Source organism: Colossoma macropomum, unplaced genomic scaffold (genome assembly GCF_904425465.1).
Source record: "Colossoma macropomum unplaced genomic scaffold, Colossoma_macropomum, whole genome shotgun sequence".
NCBI lineage: Eukaryota > Metazoa > Chordata > Actinopteri > Characiformes > Serrasalmidae > Colossoma > Colossoma macropomum.
In genome coordinates this window covers 3,441,928-3,461,717 of record NW_023494784.1, presented here as the reverse complement: position 1 = coordinate 3,461,717, position 19,790 = coordinate 3,441,928, and the positions used below count along the sequence as shown (strand labels likewise).

At 37.9% G+C, this 19,790-nt stretch overlaps 1 protein-coding gene across 1 annotated transcript in view; it reads right to left on the bottom strand.

Moving 5' to 3' along the window:
- Positions 1 to 13,966, bottom strand: part of LOC118811656 (serine/threonine-protein kinase Nek5) — a 31,171-nt gene extending 17,205 nt beyond the window's left edge. Inside the window, exons 1-9 of the mRNA XM_036576031.1 lie at positions 13,822 to 13,966; positions 10,723 to 10,850; positions 10,125 to 10,221; positions 9,385 to 9,482; positions 8,412 to 8,495; positions 6,897 to 6,967; positions 4,896 to 4,982; positions 2,390 to 2,444; positions 848 to 1,048 (exon numbers count right to left, since the gene is read on the bottom strand). Coding sequence (XP_036431924.1) covers positions 848 to 1,048; positions 2,390 to 2,444; positions 4,896 to 4,982; positions 6,897 to 6,967; positions 8,412 to 8,495; positions 9,385 to 9,482; positions 10,125 to 10,221; positions 10,723 to 10,850; positions 13,822 to 13,828 — 828 coding nt within the window. The 5' untranslated portion in view covers positions 13,829 to 13,966. The remainder of the gene's footprint in view (positions 1 to 847; positions 1,049 to 2,389; positions 2,445 to 4,895; positions 4,983 to 6,896; positions 6,968 to 8,411; positions 8,496 to 9,384; positions 9,483 to 10,124; positions 10,222 to 10,722; positions 10,851 to 13,821) is intronic.
- Positions 13,967 to 19,790: the final 5,824 nt, after the last annotated feature.

Sequence of the window (19,790 nt, the reverse complement as noted above, 5' to 3'; positions counted from 1 at the left end):
GTTTTGATTGTTTCAAAGAGTATAAGGATATATTTAGTGAAATAAAACTCTTCACCTGTATATTTTAGATATGCAAATGACCGTGTCTCTGTCCATTTCAGTTTCACTTCCCTTAATGCAGAATATAATGTAAAGGTTTGCTAGCCTATATAAATAAAGCATTGAACATCCTGAAAGACTGAATTGTTTACCATGTTGCAGGGCTGCAAAATTAATCGTTTTTATATCGAAATCGCAATTTAAGAGCTGCATTTTTTAAATTATAGCCTACACTCTTAAAAAAGATCTTAAATGTTCACATTCTCCATAAATCTAAAGGACCATTTCACCATGCAGAGAACTTTGTAAGCATGCAAATGGGTCATTGAGTATTTATGGTTCTGTATAGAACCATACTAAAGAACCCCTGAAGAACCATCTTTTTTAAGTGTGTACATTAGCAAAAAACATTTTAAGAGAAATTGGACATTTTAAGGAAATTAAACCTAATAAGAGCTGTGAAATGCCTGCAGGTACGTTAGACCAATCCGAGGCAAGGAAACCTCCATGTGTTGTGACATCACAACCACATCTTACTGGCAGTTTGGCATACTACGTTCAGGGGTCAAGCCTTAAGCCAAAAAAAGGTGGCTATTCAGGTCTTCCTGGCCAAAATAAATCAGGCCTGAATCTCAATTTATATAAAAAAAAAGTTAAATTAAAAAAAGTAAATTGTGGTTATTGATCATAAATATTATATCGTAATTGAAAAATCGCAATTAGATATTTCCCCCAAATCGTTCAGCCCCATCATGTAGACCACTAGCCTGTACGTGTGTGTGCCTGTGTGTGTGTATATATATGTTACCTGTGGGTCCAGGTGTTTGCTGATGTGAGTGTGCAGAAGTGGGCGTTTGAGCAACGAGTTGATGGAGGGGCGGTCCCGGGGGCTGACCTTAAACAGCTGTGTCAGCAGCAGCCTGAGCTCAGCGCTGTAGCGCTGTGATAATGGTGCATAGCTCCCCCTGCAGATCTTCACTATCAGCTGCCTCAGACTGCTGCCTTCAAACTGAAACACACATGCACGCACACACACACACACCACACACACATTCATTAGTGTCTACCACACTGACAGGACAATCAACACCAGATCTAAAGAGAGTGACAACAGTCTGTAGTCTGTTTGCATATCATCCCTTGGAATTCTGAGGTTCTGTCTGTGTTCTGGGCAGTTTTGCGATATTGACCTTCAAAGATTTTGCATTCTAAATAGCGAAACTGATATGTGAAACACGTCTGTTTCATACATGACAATGACAGACTCCCTAAATGTGATCTAAATGTAAAATAAAATCCTATCAGATCTGTAAGTGAGCTTTTTTGGAACAGGTCAAATGCAGACAGAACCTTCTAATCCTAAGAACTCACTTTTTGCCTGTAGTTATAAGGTTCTATCTGGCAAAACATGAAAAGAAGCAACAATTTTCACGGAACACAAACAGTTTATACTCATAATTTATTATAAAACGTAAAATTTGTGTCCTAATAGAGCGTCTACACTATTGGAATATTACATTTAATGCTTTCTGTGGCATTTTAATGACATTTATTTCTTAAGGGACAAATCATCTTTTCTTTAAAAAAGAGCATTGATTGATAGATTAAGTATAAAGGTCAGCGCTAAATATGTTGTCCAGTGCAGAGGTCAGTTTTAGGTAGAAACCATTAGTTTCAGTTTCCTTTAGTCAGACAGAAACAGCTGCTGTAATAAAGTGTCTCAGCAGGTCAGCAGCCGGTCAGTCTAATGGCCGCAGGAGGTTTTGCTTTGCATCAGAAATGTGACTCTAATGCACCAAAATGTCTTATTTTGGGAGAAAGAAGAGAAAGAAAAGATGGATGAATGAATGAAATTAATGTTTATGTTGTAATTAAGAGCCCATCAGTTCAAATATATATTATACACTATATACTATATACTATATTACCTTTAAGGCTTAATATTTATACAATTTAAGACAATAAGACTTTTTAAAGAGCTTTAAGGAGACAGAGTTTCAGCAACGTTTTCATGTTTCATTAAGTTTTATAAGCTTTTCTCACAGTCACTGAGCAGAGCGGCAACATGATAAAGAAGCAGAACCTGATTGGTCCACTTGTGTGTATAGAAATGCTGATTGGCTCACAGAGAGAACCTTATAGAAGTTAGAGTTTGACTTTGGAGTTAGAAACTTTTTGTTTTCTAAATAAAAAATCTAAAAATGCAGACAACTTAAAAATACACCTCACATAATGTTACGAAGTTGTCACAGAATAAGAATATGCAAATAACTCAGTTTTGACAAATATGACAAAACCTCATAATTCCAAGAAGACGATAGGTGCTTTCACGGGATATCCTGTCACTCACCGGATGTCTGAGTGTGCAGAGCTCATAGAGGACACAGCCAAGAGACCAGATATCCCTACAGGACAGGAGAAAGAGAGATTGAAAGAGAGTTTTTTTGGTCCTTTTTTCTTCCAGGTGCAACACTGGAATATTTAACCCTTAAAGGTCTGTAAGGGTTCCCTCTTCAGTTCAGAATACTAAATAATTTTAGTACAAACTGAATAATTCATGGTAGTTGCTAAGTAATTTATGGTAGATACTGAATAATAAGGATATGCTTTTTCATGCTCACTACCAGAAACGCTACACACTGCGATAAATTTACCTGTTATACACATTAACATGGACTGTGCTGATTTAAAGTGAAATATTAGGCTGTTTAGCATTGTATAATTTAGCCTTAATGAGTTAAAATGTCAGCTCAGTCCAGCCTATATTAGCATTCAGTGAGCAGTTCAACTCAACATGTAAGAGGCAGTTTATAACCTGATAGAGAAACTCTTTAAAAATTCATATTAGTTCTCACTGAATAATTTATAATAGTTACTGAATGATTCAAAACTTTTAGGAGATAATGAGGATATGCCTTTTAAATGTTGGGTTGAAAAATGTCATGAGACATTAGCAGCCAGCTGCACCAGCTGAACATAAGTTAGATCATAAGTTGGGGTGTAAAGTCCATCCTAAACCTCACGTTGAGAGTAGTTCATTTAAAACTAGCGACACACAGAATTTCGGTTGCACCACAGACACTTACAGTACGTCTTAACCAGTAGAGCGTAAAGTGATCGTAGATCAAAAGACTGTCGCACAGAATGAGGTTTTCACTCTGCAGCCAATCAGTAACATAAACGGGAAACATTACATGCAGTGAAATCGAAAGAACTTTTGCTTTTCATCATCTACGGTACATAATATCATTAAACGATTCAGAGAATCTGGAATCTCTGTTTGTAAGGGACAAGACCAAAAACCAGTATTTGCTGGCTGTGATCTTTGGGCCCTCAGATGGCACTGCTTTAAAAGCAACATGATTCTGTAGTGGAAATCACTGCATGGGCTCAGAAACACTTCTGAAAAACACTGTCTGTGCAAACAATTTGTCACTGCATCCACAAATGCAAGTTAAAACTCTAAAACGCAAAGAAGAAACCAAATATAAACAGGATTCAGTAACACCACCGCCTTCTCTGGGCCCGAGCTCATTTAAAATGGACTGAGGGGAAGCGGAAAACTGTCCTGTGGTCCAACAAATAAAAATTTGAATTTCTTTTTGGAAATCATGGACGCTGTGTCCTCCGGGCTAAAGACCACTCAGCTTGTTATCAGTGCACAGTTCAAAAGCCAGTATTCATGATGGTATAGGGGGGCATTAGTGCACATGGCATGGGTGACGTGCACATCTGTGAAGGCACCATTAATGCTGAATGACATATACATGTTTTGGCAACATATGCTGCCATCCAGACGACGTCTTTTTCAGGGAAGGCCTTGATTATTTCAGCAAGACAATGTTAAACCACATTCTGCATGTGTTTCAACAGCATTGCTCTGTATTAAAAGAGTCAGGGTGCTAAACTGACCTGCCTGCAGTCCAGATCTGTCACCACTGAAAACATTTGGCGCAATATGAAATGAAAAATATGACAAATGAGCCCCAAAACTGATGAGCAGCTGAAATCCTGTATCAAACAAGAATGGAAAACATTTCACTTTCTAAACTACAGCAGTGTCTCCTCAGTTCCCAAACGCTTACAGAGTGTTGTTAAAGAAGAGGTGATGAAACACAGTGGTAAACAGGCCCCCGTCCCAACTTTTTTGGAACGTGTTGTTGGCATCAAATTCAAAATGGGCACATATTTTAAAAAAAACAATAAAATTTCTCAGTTTCAACATTTGATATGTTGTCTTTGTAGTATTTTCCTTTAAAAATATGGTTTGTCATGATTTGCACATCACTGCATTGTATTTTCATTTACATTCTGTACAGCGTCCCAACTTTTTCGGAAATAGGGTTGTATGTTACTTGGTGCAAACCAGTTAAATTCTAGTAGCTCGTAAACACCCTCGATCCCACCCTCTACTAAACGAATCTGCTGTGGACATTTATTAACCTGAAACCTGTTGATGTGAAATGAAACATTCTTAATGTTGTATATTCTTATTTTAGCATGCAGTGAGCAGTTAAACTTGACATTTAAGATGCAGTTTAGAGCCTGCCATTGCAAATCTTTAAAAATTCATAACTTAAAACTGTTTGAAGCCCATTCGTTTTCATTACTCGACTTGACTGAAATAGCTTTAGTCTGATGTTTTTCCTGATGTGAGCTGCATGTTTAGTCCTCTGTGGTTTTTCTATCGGGTTAAAATCACACTAATGTTTCTGTGGAGGAAGTAATCTGAGGGAATATCAGCAGGAGAGCTTTCTGTAGGCCAGTTTTAGTTTCATTTTAGATACAGACAGGCACACACACGCCGTGCCTCAGTACGTGCACAGTAACATGCAAGGCTGAAGCTGTTTACGTACGTTTTGTTGTTATATGGCCTGTTCTCGCAGATTTCCGGAGAAAGGTAGTACGGCGTCCCAACGCAGGTTCTTGCCAGCTCCACTGTGCTGTCACAGCAAAACAAAATCAGTCAAAAGTCTGGACACTTTAAATAATTTTCAAAAAGTTAAAGATACACCAAAGTTTGTGGACACCTGCTCATCCAATGTTTCTTCCAAAATCAAGAGTATTAAAAAGGAATTTGTCTCGCTCTGCTGCAGTTACTGTCTTAACTCTTCTGGGAAGGCTTTACACTAGTTGGAACATTGCTGTGAGGATTTGATTGAGCATTAGTGAGGTCAGGTACTGATGTTAGATGGTCAGTTCTGGAACTCCAACTCATCCAAAAGGTATTGGATGGAGCTCCATCACTCCAGAGAACACAGCTCCACTGCTCCACAGCCCAGTGCTGGGGGGCTTTATACCCCTCTAGCCTATGCTTGGCATTGGACATTGTGACCTTAGGCTCATGGCTCTTATGTGGTGGCTCCAGAGCGTCCTGTTCTATTGTCGGTGCTTTTCTATGGACACTGTACAAGCTGTGTGTCAATCTGAACTCCTGTGTCAGCAGCGGGTGACCTTAAAGCAGCTTTGAGTTCACTAACAAGAAGAGTGTCCACAAACTTTTGGACATATAGTGTATTTTGATCTAAAGCAAGGCTGCTCAAAGTGGGGCCTGTGGGCCAAAACTGTCCCATGAGGACCTCTGATTTGTTACACTAGCCTCACCCACTGAAAGAACAAACATCTTTTTCTTTTTGTCTTCAGTATCACTTCCACAGAAATATATTAAACATTCACTGTTCTGGTTTTGAAGTGTTCACCAAAACGCTTACAAAACCTCTCTTTTCAAATCTTTTCTCAAATACAGGGCAGGGTCATGCCTTTTAGCCATCGGAATATCCCCCTCATTCCTACGCCCCATGATGCACTGAGTGGCTTATAGTCAGAGGACTCTGTTTACAGCTGACAAGAATCGCTTTTGCCAATAAAATCATTTCATTACAACTTTTTAATTTTGTTTCACATTATCAACTACAGGCATATACCATAAAGCAATGCCATTACATAGCAATGTTTCATGTAAAAATTCAGTTATTTGATATTAAACCAGTGTTGAGATAATCCTCCTCATACGGTATGTTAGCACAAAGCTAGCAGGCTTAGCTCAGCATTATGTTGGATTTTGATGTCAGTTCTAGTTTAAATACAGACATTTTAAGCTCATAACAGGCATGTAAGATACACATTCTTTACTTTGTATGTCTCAGTATTTAAGTAAGCCTTCTACAAAAGCCTGAATTCAAAGTTTGTCTTTTTGTAATCGGAGCATTAGCCTGTTAGCCACTTAGCTTTCTGCTAACTTGCTCAGCCTGCTCCAATGAGGGCAAAATATATGCAGTTACAGAGAAAAAAGGAGTAAACCAGTTAAAGAGAGTCTGTTAAATTTTAACCCTGCAGAAAAAAACCAACACAGACCAGCAGCACTCTTAGCTGGACTAGTGCTGATCTGGTGCTGGTTTAGCTCGTCACCCAGCATGGTCATGATAAGTGACCAGCTTACTAGCATCCAAAACACACATGCTGGTTGTGCGTGTGACCAGCCATGCTGGTCTGTGCTGCCAGGTTACTTACTTTTTGTTAAAAACATATTTTTTACACTGCCATTTACGTCACATCTTGCCAAAGACAAAGTGTTAACAAGCATTGTTCATATTTGACCATCTAGACATTTCCTTGCTCAGCTCCAGAGTCTGGGACTGACCGGGACTTTCCTGTTTACTGTTATGTGTATTAGTTTCAGTTTTAGTTTTAGTGGATGCACCTCAGGAATGCAGACTTGTGGTCAGAGATATGAATGATGTGTACGGGAACCATTTTCACTTTTTTTAAAAGGCTCTACATTATAATTTCAATTTTAATGTTTAATTTAATATCTTTTTACCTCACTGAAACACACACTGAGAAGCACAAATACTCACTTGTTTAACATCCTGGCGATGCCAAAGTCTCCCAGCTTCGCTTTGACGCCTCCTTGGGTGAGGAAGATGTTCTGCCATGTTTCATAAAAACAAAGCAGTAAATATTAATCTCAGCTGTTTACAACAGCTGTTTGTTTTGTCTGAGTTGTGCACATAGAGACACTCACAGTTTTGTTTTAAAGGACTGTCGTTCCACATAATCATAACTCGATATTTATTCATACAGTCCCACACTCAGTAAAGATATCCACAATAATTCATAGTACAGATACTGGATAATTTATAAGATAGTAAATCATTTAAAGTAGATACTCAATAATTCATAATTTAATCATTTATAATAGATACTGACTTATTCATAGTAGATGCTGAATAATTCATAGTAGTTACTGAATAATTCATAGTAGTAACTGAATAATTCATAGTAGTTACTGAATAATTCATAGTAGTAACTGAATGATTCATAGTAGTTACTGAATTATTCATAGCAGATACTGAATAATTCATAGAAATTACTGAATAATACATAGTAGTAACTGAATAATACATAGTTGTACTGAATAATTCATAGTAGATACTAAATAATTCATAGTAGATACTGAATAATTCATAGTAGTTACTGAATAATTCACAGTAGTAACTGAATAATACATTGTAGATACTGAATAATTCATAGTAGTACTGAATAATTCATAGTAGATACTAAATAATTCATAGTACATACTGAATAATTTACAGTAGTAACTGAATAATTCATAGTAGATACTGAATAATTCATAGTAGTAACTAAATAATCCATAGTAATTACTGAATAATTCATAGTAAATACTGAATAATTCATGGTAGTAACTGAATTATTAATTGTAGTAACTGAATATTTCATAGTAGTTACTGAATAATTCATTGTAATCACTCAATAATTCGTTGCTGTTTTAAGGGATTATCCCTCCACACAATTATAACTTAATACGATTCATGCAGGCCCGCACTTAATAAGGACATGAACAATGCTATAAACAGTAATAACATTTATAATGTTTGTAAACAGTTATTTTAGCTGTGCTGTATTACAGAAACCTCGCCATTTCAGGGTTTATCTGCGTTGCCCAATGAACTGACACACCTTTTATGGCCAGAAATGTAAGTATAACTGTTGACATGGGAGTATTTCTACTTAGCAACATTATCAAATATGTTACTATTTGAGAACTATTTACTATTTGTAGTTTAGAAATATCAGGTTCTACTTTTTGCACATGCTAGCTATCCAGTTGGGTTGGTAAGTCTAAATCTTGCCAACTTTTTCATGAAAAAGTGAGACCTGTCATCACCACCACACTGGTTCAGCTGGTTCTGATGGTAAAGACACAGTGACGGTCCTGATTAGTGTTTGATGATCATAACTGTAACTGGAATATGAGAGCTTGAATGCTGTCTGAAATGAAGTCAAATGTGTCTTTAATCAAAGCGTCACCGATGAGAAGTAACAGTGTATAAAGTAAAGCAGGCCTCTACCTGAGCTTTGATGTCTCTGTGCAGGACCTTCCTGTCATGGATGTGTTTCAGTCCCAGACAAATCTGAACAAACCAGTCCACTATCTGCACAAATACAGACGACATATTAATGGCCTTCTATGTTTGTTTAGCAGTCATAAAAAGGAAAAACAGGTAAAAATACAGTTTGTTCTTCTAAAAGTTAAGGTTACGCACTTAAAGAATATGGTCCTTCAAGGGTTCTTTAGTAAAGACAGTGGTTCATTTTAGAACCATTAATTCTGTACAGAACCATTTCATGATTAAAGAGTTCTTTGTATGGTGAAACAGCTCTTCAGATTGATGGAGTATATGTGCTGTATATGGTTCTATACAGAACCATTTTGAAAATAGCTCTATATCTCACAAAAGACGTTCTGCTATAGTTACGATGTCAAGCTTGTGACAATAGAAGAACGTTTTTTGGTGCTATATATAGGTTAATGTGACAAGACTTTATATCTAGTCATTTGGGCCGTTTCTATTGGTTCTATTGGAACCAGTATAAACAGCAGCTGATATTTTTTATAAATACTTCTATACACACAATACATAAAGGATATAATATTATTACATATAGACACTTACATATATAACCCATAAGGGATATAATATTATTACATATAGACACTTACATATATAACTCGTAAGGGATATAATAGTATTATATATAAACATTTACATATATAACTCATATGGGAAATAATATTATTACATATAGACACTTACAAATTTAACTCACAAGGGATATAATATTACTATATATAGATACTACATTTATTACATATGGGGCACATTATTATTAGCTATAGAGTCTTACATTTATACTTACTATTGCTATGTATACATACTTACATATACACAATACATTTGGAATATATATTATTATTACACATAGACAATTACATATATATAAATCATTTGAGACATATTACTATTACATATATATACTGACCTGCTCCTCTGGGAATGGCTGCCCTCTTTGCATGGTGATTTTCTTCATGAGATCTCCACCATCGCAGTACTCCATCACAATGTAGAGATTATTCCTCTCTGACAAACAAACACAGGCCACAGATATTCCGGAAGAGACCATAACAACGGTCAAGACTGTGTTCTAAGTGAAAATAACACATCCTCTACAGTGAGCAAACTTAATAATGGCACTTTTCTGCACATTTTAATGCACAATTTCTATATAATTTTACATGCTTTTTTCTAACATATTAGAAAAATATCTAAAATGTGCCATAACATTTGCACAGGCCACATTTTATGTTTTATTTATTTTTCAATGTGTGAAATTCAGTAAATAAACACTAACTGTACATTAAAATGTGTTCTCTGTAGAGGATGTGTTCACTTATTTTCACTTAACAATTAACAAAATGTAAATTGGCCAGGGGTGCGCAAACTTTTGCATATGACTGTAGCAGAATGAAAGTGTCTTAGTGCTTTTCTAAACAGTGACAATATGATAAAAAACATAAGCGTTCAATAAATAATTTAATTTTTTATTAATAATAACTGCAGTAAACAATTCTTACTGACCAATGCAGCTCCTCAACAGTAGATTGTGGTTGCCAAGCAACATAACAATCAAAATGTATTCCAAGAAAAAGCACAGTGGTTCCTAATAATAATTTATTCAGCAAATTCAGTAAAGACAAAACCCTGCAGTGGAAATGCGCTCACCATTAAATGACCGGAAGAAAGCAACAATGTTTGGATGCTTCATTTTGGACAGGAGAGTCACTTCCTTTTTGGATGCCTCTCTTTCCCGAGGAGACATCTAGAGGACAAAGAGAGAGAGAGAGAGAGAGAAAGATGCAAAGTAAGGGGTGTACACTCAGCATAAGTGTTGGGACAGTGAAGTCGGTTTTCTGCTGTAATTCAGTTAAAAATTAATATTAAGTAAAACGTGCTGTCCTACTTCTGGGAAATTTTGCCTCACAACACCCTGCATGTATCCCTCCACCATGAACGGGTTTAAATACGTTTTAGGCCCAAAACTATCATAAAACTGTGTCTCAGTCATCAGGCAGTGAATTCATAACCATTTCATGTAGTAACTTTCTGTGAGGGAGCTTTTAGAGGTGGACGTCTGGTTCCTATCATCACCACTGTGAACAGTTCTGACTCCATAAGTTTCTCTAGAACAGAGCGTTTCACACCAAACCACTCTGATCGACTAATCATTTAATTACAAAGAAATTTTGAAAAATGGGTGGAATTCCCCTTTACTTAGAGGCTCTCCATCAATGCTCAGAGCGAATGCACAGCAGGCTCTCACCCGGCTCCAGCTGATCTGCTTTATGACGCATGGCCGCCCGTTCCCGTTCCTCTCTTTGACCAGAAGAGCTTTGCCGAACGCGCCGTGTCCGATCTGGCGGATCAGCTCGTACTCGTTCATGGCGCTGATTGGAAAAGGAAAAAGCGGGTAGAGTCAGAACAGACGGCTGAATAAAAACAGCTGAAAATTGTACAGTTTTTGAAGCAACATTGTGTTATAATGTGATTGAAAATATGAATAATTATCAGTACACAGTTGTGGGATGTATCGAAATACAAGTATTGGGATACAGAAATGAAGTATCTGTTTTCAGTCCAAGTTACATTTTGTAAAAGCAGCATTCAGAATACATTTACTTTTACATTTTTAAAGAATTACCCACTAAATTGAAAAAAAAAATACATACTATCTTTCAAATAAACACCATCAATGCTTGTTTATTAACTATTATACTATCAGCATACAGCACATAAAGACTTATTGTAAAAAAGAACTCAAAAAATGGCTTCTTTACAAACACTGAAGTTCCTGCTAAAGCCTGAGTGGACTGATAAACTGTGTCGAGCCAGTCCTCTTATTCTCCAGGGTATATTTTGGTTTGTCCATCCGAATTCACATGATCAAATCTAAGGCAAATTATTCAGTAACTGCATGAAATAAATGTAAATTTTTATTTTATTTTATTTATTTATTTATCTATCGTAAAAGCTCCCCTCAAATTAACAGAACATGTGTTTATGATCTACACATATTGCTTTATGCTTACAATTTACTGCCGAAAGCCAAAAATCTTAGACGCTCTTTGTATTTTTTTTATAAAATTCATTTTTACAGAGCAGATCACTGAAGAGACGCCATCTGTTTATAGTTTATAGCCCAGATTTGTGGAAAAATGGGTCGACTTTCAGTAGAAAAAAAATTGTGAGTTCAGCTTCTTTTATTATAAGGGTTTAAAATGACATCACCCATCTATCTTGACTGGAGAGAAGACAGTTACAGCTCTCATACGACCCCCACCTTTAGAATGTAGCTTATGAAATATGAAAGTTGAAGAATATGACAAAGTGCGTTTTGGAACCACCGGTGGCCTCAAGGAGTTGAAGAGGTTAATCTGAGTGTTACTGAACTCTTCTGAGAGATGACTGAACTGAGTAGTGGACATGTTCATGAGTGATAAGCTTTTGTACTGGACTTGCGCACGTTCTGTGGCAAGTTACATACATATCATTAACTGAAGATCACACAGCTACTCACTTTATGGTCAAATTTGCAAGATTTTGTTTTTGGGATATGGTGAATTGTTGGCTTGGTCAAGGTCCCTATAGGAAAGTTCGTTCACTTGGTGGGCATCTTTGTAACAGCCGCCTGGCAGTTATTTCCAGCCATACAAGGCCAGACTCCTCTCTCTTTTAATGAGGAGAAACTTAAAAACTTTATTTGAAAACAAATTTGAAATCACTGATAAAATTTGACAAAAACCTCAAAAATAGCTCAGTTTGTAGAGTTTGCCTCAATAATGCACAAAAAAACATTTTTTCAGCTTGTTCTGGCTACTGAGCTTGTGCGGATCCACAACCAGCAAGCTGATTGGCTCTTTTTACTGAAGGGCGGGACTTTCTCTGCAAACAGATTTGAAAGTTTGACCGGTCTCCTCCTTTATAACGTCTCTGGCTTAGGTCATGAAAGGGCAGTGGGATTATGGGTGCCAAAATAATGCTGAGGATTTTGTATTATTTTGTAATCATTTGAATAATTGAATTTTTCATCTTATCAGAAGAATTACATGAATAAAACTGCCAATCAGTAACAGTGAGGAACAGCATGAAATGAATAAAAGTTGCAGTGGAGTTTTTCCCCTGTACTTGTCAGTATGTATTCTAAATGTACTCTGTGTACATTACATTTGTATGCATTGTAAAGGAATACATTAATGAATGTGTTTAAGACAGTGTATTCAGTATTTAGTACTCAGTCATCACTACGAAGTATTTTGTCCAACCCCGCTAGCACAGTGCTGGCCACTGCTGAGGTCATTAAAGGAGAATCGCAGCAATTTTTCTAAATTTTAAACATATCTTTGGACTGTGGGAGGAAACCCACGCAGACAACAGGCAAACTCCACACAGAAATGACCCTGGTCGCCCAGCCGGGAATCGGACCCAGGCCATTTTTGCTATGAGGCGACGGCGCTACCCACTGCGCCACCGTGCGCCCGTGCAGTCCAAAGACATGCAGTCAGGCTGATTGGACATGCTAAATTGCCCCTAGGTGTGAGTGTGTGAATGTGTATGTCTGTCTGTCTGCCCTGCGATGGACTGGCGATCTGTCCAGGGCGTATCCTGCCTTCCACCCAATGACAGCTGGGGTAGGCTCCAGCACCCCACCGCGACCCAGAAGGATAAGCGGTTTAGAAGATGTATGTATGTATGTATATAAACATAGCCATTCAGAGTGTTTGCTGTGAAATGTTTCATTCTAGAAAAAGGCATTTCTTTACAGTGGTGGTGATAGGAACCAGGGGTCACCATGTCTATAACACAAATATAGCCATTTTATTTACTGTCCAAAACCACCAGTGAACCCACACCTGTCTTCTGAGTTTACATGTAACGTTGGTGATGAATAGTGGAAAATCTGAATTAATAAGTTTTCTTTGGGTACTAGTTTGCCTTACAATGCCCTGCATGTATTCCTCCACCACGAATGTACTAAAATATGTTTAATAAGCCCAAAACCTTCTCAAAACTATCATAAAACTGTGTCTCAGTCATCAGGCAGTGAATCCATAACCATTTCATGTAGTAACTTTCTGTGAGGGAGCTTTTAGAGGTGGACGTCTGGTTCCTATCACCACCACTATGAACAGTTCTGACTCGGTCAGTTTATCTAGAACAGAGCGTTTCACACCAAACCGCTCTGAATGGTTTAGTTTACATCTCAACCATTTAATTAAACAAAAAATTAAAAAATTCTCCTTAAAAACTTAAAACAGCCAGGCGCGCCATAACCGTCAAGGCCAGTCCGTAACCATAGCAACGTGTAAACAGACCGTTAGCGTTAAACGGAACTACCTGCGCGGCTGGAGTCCGATTTACTCACCAAACATGCGGCGAACACGTCAGGAGTTACTGCAGTGTCCACTCATCTGCTGGGAGGGATGAGAGAAACGTCCAGAACGTCATGACAAAACACACCTGAGCTAAAAAACCGCTAGAAATCCGCTAGCACCTCGCACACTTCTGACTGCGCGAACCTGAAATGACAGGACGAAAGGCACCCTGGGATTTGTAGTTCTACACGGACACAACTGAGCGGCTGAATGGTGATAAAAATATATGTGTTTTGAGTTTTTTTAATATGCAGTGCTTGTAATGCAAATAGTATTTAAATGTTCATTTACAGTTATGCTCAGTGGAAGTTGTTGCGGTTATGTGATTACATGTATTGATTTTTGCAGCTGAAAACAAACACTGAGGGCTATTTGTATACACTGGTTGGGACTTTATTATCTTAATTTGAAAAGATCAATAATAGTGAGAGTTTTGTATTATCATGGGAAAATATGGCATCATAATTTACTTCACTTCAGAAAATAATAATATGGTTATAGGATATTTAGAATATAGTATACTACCACTACTACTACTACTGCTACAAATAATAATAATAATAATAATAATAATAATAAATATTTTAGAGCACAATCTCAAATAATACTAAAATAAATAGCTCAATACACTATAAATAGCCTAAACAAATGTTGTAATAATAATAATAATCATCATCATCATAATCATAATCATAATAATAATAATAATACATATTTTAATAGCACTTAATTTTTATGCAATCTCAAAATAACACTAAAATAATTCGGAGAAATGAGCCCAATACACTATAAATAGCCTAAACAAATATGTTTAAATCTGGATTTTAAAGGACCTACTGAGCTTCCATTCCTAAAAAATGATTTAATAAAGGCTAAATTTGGTCAATTTTGTATGTTACTAGGGCAACACATCTGGGGAGATACAATTCATTAAATCTAAAATAAAGAAAATGTGTTTTTTTCTTTAATTTGTGTGAAGGCCAACTAAGTTAAAAAAGGAAATTTTGCCCTTATTTTACACTATATTGTAACGTATATAATAAACATTTCTTCTGTGCTGATCTGGGCTGGTTTAAGCTGGTTTATGTTGGTCTGGTACTGGTTTAGCTGGTTGACCAGCATCTGAAACACATATTGTAGCGTGTTCAAGAAATGTTTTTACATGTTAAAGTAGAAGGTTATTTATTCTATAGCATTTATTCTATGGCACAAAAAAATCTGCAAGCAAAACCCATTTCAGAGCAACTGACTCATAATAGCAGTTTCGTTAGCTAGCTAACAAACTAGCTGCAACTAGCTAGCTGACCAGCGTCTTTGCTTTTTTGTTTTGTACGTCTTTCTTACAACCTTCTTGAAAAAAACAGCATAGACCAGGATGCGTTCCTTCCTGATCTGGTTTTGGTTAAGCTGATCACCCAGCATGATCTTGCTGGTTGACCAGCATACCAACATCCAAGACTCAACATAAGCTGGTTTTGTTGGTGATCAGCATATTAGCTTCCATTGCTGCTAACCAGCACATCAGCATCCAAAACTCAACTTATGCTGTCTTTTCTAGCAGGGAAACCAATGATAAGGCCACTGCAATAGCTGTTCGGCTTGTTAACAACGCAGCTACATAGCATTGGCAGCACTTTGGCCTCGTCAGTGATTACAGCCATGGAATTTACAGTCTGATGCAGGGGTGCCCAAACCTTCAGTCTTAGGGGGCCGAGGGCTAACAACAAATAGCATATAAACAATGATGGTAGATGAGATTTTTAAAGATATGTTTTAGAGCATATAACTATATTTTGTTACTACAGTTTTTTGCTTTCCAAATCTGATTTTCAAAGGAAAACAATATAAAACTGTTCTCTCTTTGTGTGAGGGGGCAGGGTTAAGGTTCATTTCTGGGGGGCAAATCAAATGTCCTCATGGGCCACTTTGGGCCGCCCCGATCTAAAGGTGTAGCAGATTCATTTGTGTATGCTTCATTTGTGAATTAGACATTTTTGCTGTTAACGGTGGCGAAAGTAATGCAACAGTTTAAAAGCATCGAACAGCTTTTCAAAATGCAGTCAAGTAAAAGTCAAAGCTGACCAAAACTATTATGCTCATGTTAAATAGAAACATTCCAGAAATGAAGGACAGATCTCAACAGCAGGGGATTAGAAAGTGTAAAAGAAAATGTATCAGCTGTGGGCAGTTTCATTTTACACTGATATGAACGTTGGTTGGATGTTATACTTAACTGATCAGCGAGAAAAAAAGAAAATCTTCCAGTCTTTGAGATTTGAGATGAATGTTGAAGGTCTAGGTGAAAACCCAAGAAGTATAAAAAGCATGTTTTTTTTCATAAGAATGTCATTCATTTCAGTATCCACCCCCAACACAGCATGAGACCACTCACACACACACTTGGTGTGAAGGCAGTTTGAGAAGTGCAGAAAACAAAGAAAGGAAGTAAAGTACAGCTTCCTGTACCTCTCAGGCTACTTTTTCTCTCTCTTACATGTCATCTTATCTTAGTGTGCTAATTTATTCACGCTTCAGACAACATATAACGAGCAGATCTCAGAGGCAGAGGGTGAAAAAGTGTGTCAGGCATCTAAACCCACAGTGGCAGAAATAAACTTTCGAGTAGGCCTATAAAGTCGTAGGTGGGCCAACTCGGTATACGTAATTACCAAAAATGTTCTGCAATTTCATTACATCAGGCTATGGCCTATTCTTGAGCGCCATGCAGTCATAACGTACCTATTCCAACACTTCTGCTCTACACAGATACCAAACACGAACAAATTCACATAAACCCAACACCTTTCCTTCAGCGTGTTGTAGCTTTTTGTGCATGTAAACGTTCTGCAAAGTCACAAAGCTCAAAGTTCACTCAGGAGGGAGAAACTCTCTCCCACAGAAACCACTATTGAAAAGCGTGGTTGGAATTCCAGCCCTTTTCCTTTGTTACAAGATGACATCATCTTGTAGCACAATCCCCACTGCCTGCCTACCGGCGAGCTCAGCACGCCCTGCACAGCAGCTACTGGAGGAGGAAGAGTGTATTCAGTGTTGTAGCGTGTGGAGAAGACGGTGATCGGATTTTCAGGATCAACTCTGGATCAAACTGATACGGCAGAACCGACGCCGCTGGAGTAACAGCCACAGCGGAGTTTACAGCTGCTCAGGAGAGAAGGGTCTGTCTGCAGGCTGCAAGACAGGGGCGGAACATGGAGGGGTAGAACCGCTCTGCAAGCTGACTAAACAGAGCAGACTGGGTGAGCTGACCAATAAGCGCACACTGGGCTCATCAGGAGGCGGGGCTTAAAGACACAGGAGCTCTGACAGAGAGTTTTGGACAGAGGGTGAATAGAGATGTACAGTGTGAGAAAACAATGTTAAAAATAAAATTATGAACACTGAAAATGAGCACAGTTGGTCCCCATTAAATACCTACACCTAGCATCAATCATCATATGCTAAAGCATACTGGCACAGCTGAGATTCACAAAAAAAGGGAAAAAAAACAGCAAATTTATATTAAAAAAAAACCTTAGCATTGCAGGCGGGAATGAAAAACGTTTATGGTCCATTTATGTCTTACCTGTGATGAAGTAATGATAGACGGTTCACAAAGCACATGTCCGCATTGGTACTAAAAGAATATTGTAAGTACTAAAGAAAACAATGATGTTTTTACATTTGTTTTCTGCTTTGGGTAGAAAAGAACCTGTGTGGTTTCAGTAGTCACATGAAATTTTTAATTAAACTTATGACAAATCTAAATCTTTCAACTTCACTTTAAAAGAAATCGGAAAGATCTTTTTAAAAACAACATTGAAAAAAGAAGTATTATTTTTCAAGTTGAAATTTTGGGGTTAGGGTTTGGGACAGATAAGTACCTTATAAATAAGAATTTCGTATATATTTAACATATTATTTTATCTATCAATGCCTTGGGGTTCAAAAGATCAAAACATAAGCTTTGTAAATATGTAAGGTCTGAATAATTAATTTCTTTAAATTGTTTTTTATTACTGTGGAAACGCAGTTTGAACTAATTCGGTAGAACGGTCCATATAAAGAAATACCAGACGGGAGGTTAATTCTCTCCCCCCAGCAGCTCAACGTTTAAAACATGTAATCAGTCGGGTTCCATTACAAGCCCTGGTGCCGCAGCATCGCTCCACTAACAGCTGTTCCTGCCATTTTTCAAATGGTTTGTGCAGCACTTGAAGGATGGAGTGATTGAAGGTCCACACCAGTTCGTTTCTTTGATTTCTCAGAAACTAAGCATGCATTTCTCAGCCACATGCTACAAAAGGGGACAGCTGTCCTCGGCTGCATCCTGAGGGATTTGAGCAGATTTTTCAGGATGCACTTGCCATCGGCTACTGAGCTAATAGCTAACTTTGTAAACAGTCTGGTTTCTGAGACGTTTGAACACACAATACATAAACTTCGTGAATGATTGCTCTGTCTGGCGTAAGCGTCATGTTTAGAAAGAGAACTGTGGTGCATTGCTTGTTTTTTGTTAGCTAGATAGCTGGCATATCACTAACAAGCTAGGTAGTTTCAGTAATAAAGTCAGCAGTAATGTTTAACAGATATTTTGTAAAATAAAGCCCAGCATATTAAATGAGTTAGAGATTTTACATTTTTATTTTAAAGTATTTTATTGCTGATAAAACAGCACTCCATGCTAGTCTAAGCTGGTTTAGCTGGCCACACTGGTTGACCAGTATACCAGCATCCAAAACACAACAAAAACACTGGTTTTGCTGGTGATCAGACATGCTGGCCTAGCAGGGTGCACTTGCAACCCACTTTGCTGTTTCATGTTTGAAAAGGAAATTATGTCAGATTGCAGTAATATTTGTTTAAGTTCTGCTGCTGAAGTCCACATTTATGTCGACTTGACCCCTAGCCCCTCCGAGGGGGCATCTAACAAACTTCACTTGAGCTAATACAGAAACGGAACAGCCCTTAAGACGGCTTCAGGGATTCCCCCAAGGGGAAATAGTGGGGACAAGTTGACGAGGGCAGGTTAGTAACAGTATTAGGCCCAATTTCACCTCTCGCCCCTACCACTTAGTTTTGTGTTCACGCCTAGACGTAGGGTGTCCCGATTTTTGTTGAGATAGAGGGGTAGGGTGAAGTATTACGGCTACATGGCCCTCCAAACGGAGGTTTTTCGAAACAGTGTTATGAGAAAAAAATAAAAAAACGGCAAGATGGCTGAATAAGAGACCAAAGAAACTTTTCTACATTAAAAAATTACAACAACCATTTTATTATCTTAGTTTAATGTCGTTTCAGTGTATTATGGTCCTTTTCTTCATAACAAGCATAAAAATCACTAGCAGTAGTGCTAATGTCTTGGTAGCTAGCTAGCTAAATTTCCCGTTCCACCTTAAATGGTGTAGCAGTTACATTCTGGCACCTCAGGCATCAGAACTGCTGCTCTATTTAAGGTGGAACGGGAAAATTTGTATGTGAAGCTGGTGAATATCTGACTTCAGCTTCATATCACTGAAGAATTAGGGGTGGGCGATAATAAATAATTGCCCCCCTCTTTGAAGTCATATGATGCCCTAAATGTAACTAAAGCCCAGCAGTGAGGAGCTGAACTTTACCCTCCTCTGCTGTCACTGCAGACTGGCAGGGTCGCATACAGAGCAGCGCCAGTAGCTGTTAATGAAGTGATGTTCTTTTTATTTGAGGGTCTCATTTTATAGGAAAGATTTCAACCACTACCGCTTATAACTCAGTTCCAAGGGGCAAGGAGACACTCGAAAGCAAGGGGTAGGGGTAAAAACGTGAAATGGGACTGGGCCTTGTAATAGAGGACATGTCTGAAGGTGCTTGGCTCTACTTGACATCACACACAAAGTCCTTCTAATTAGCACTAATCACACTGAGCTCTCCTACAGCGATCGGGTGTCACCGGCTCTACATACAGCCTTAACTCTTAAGCACA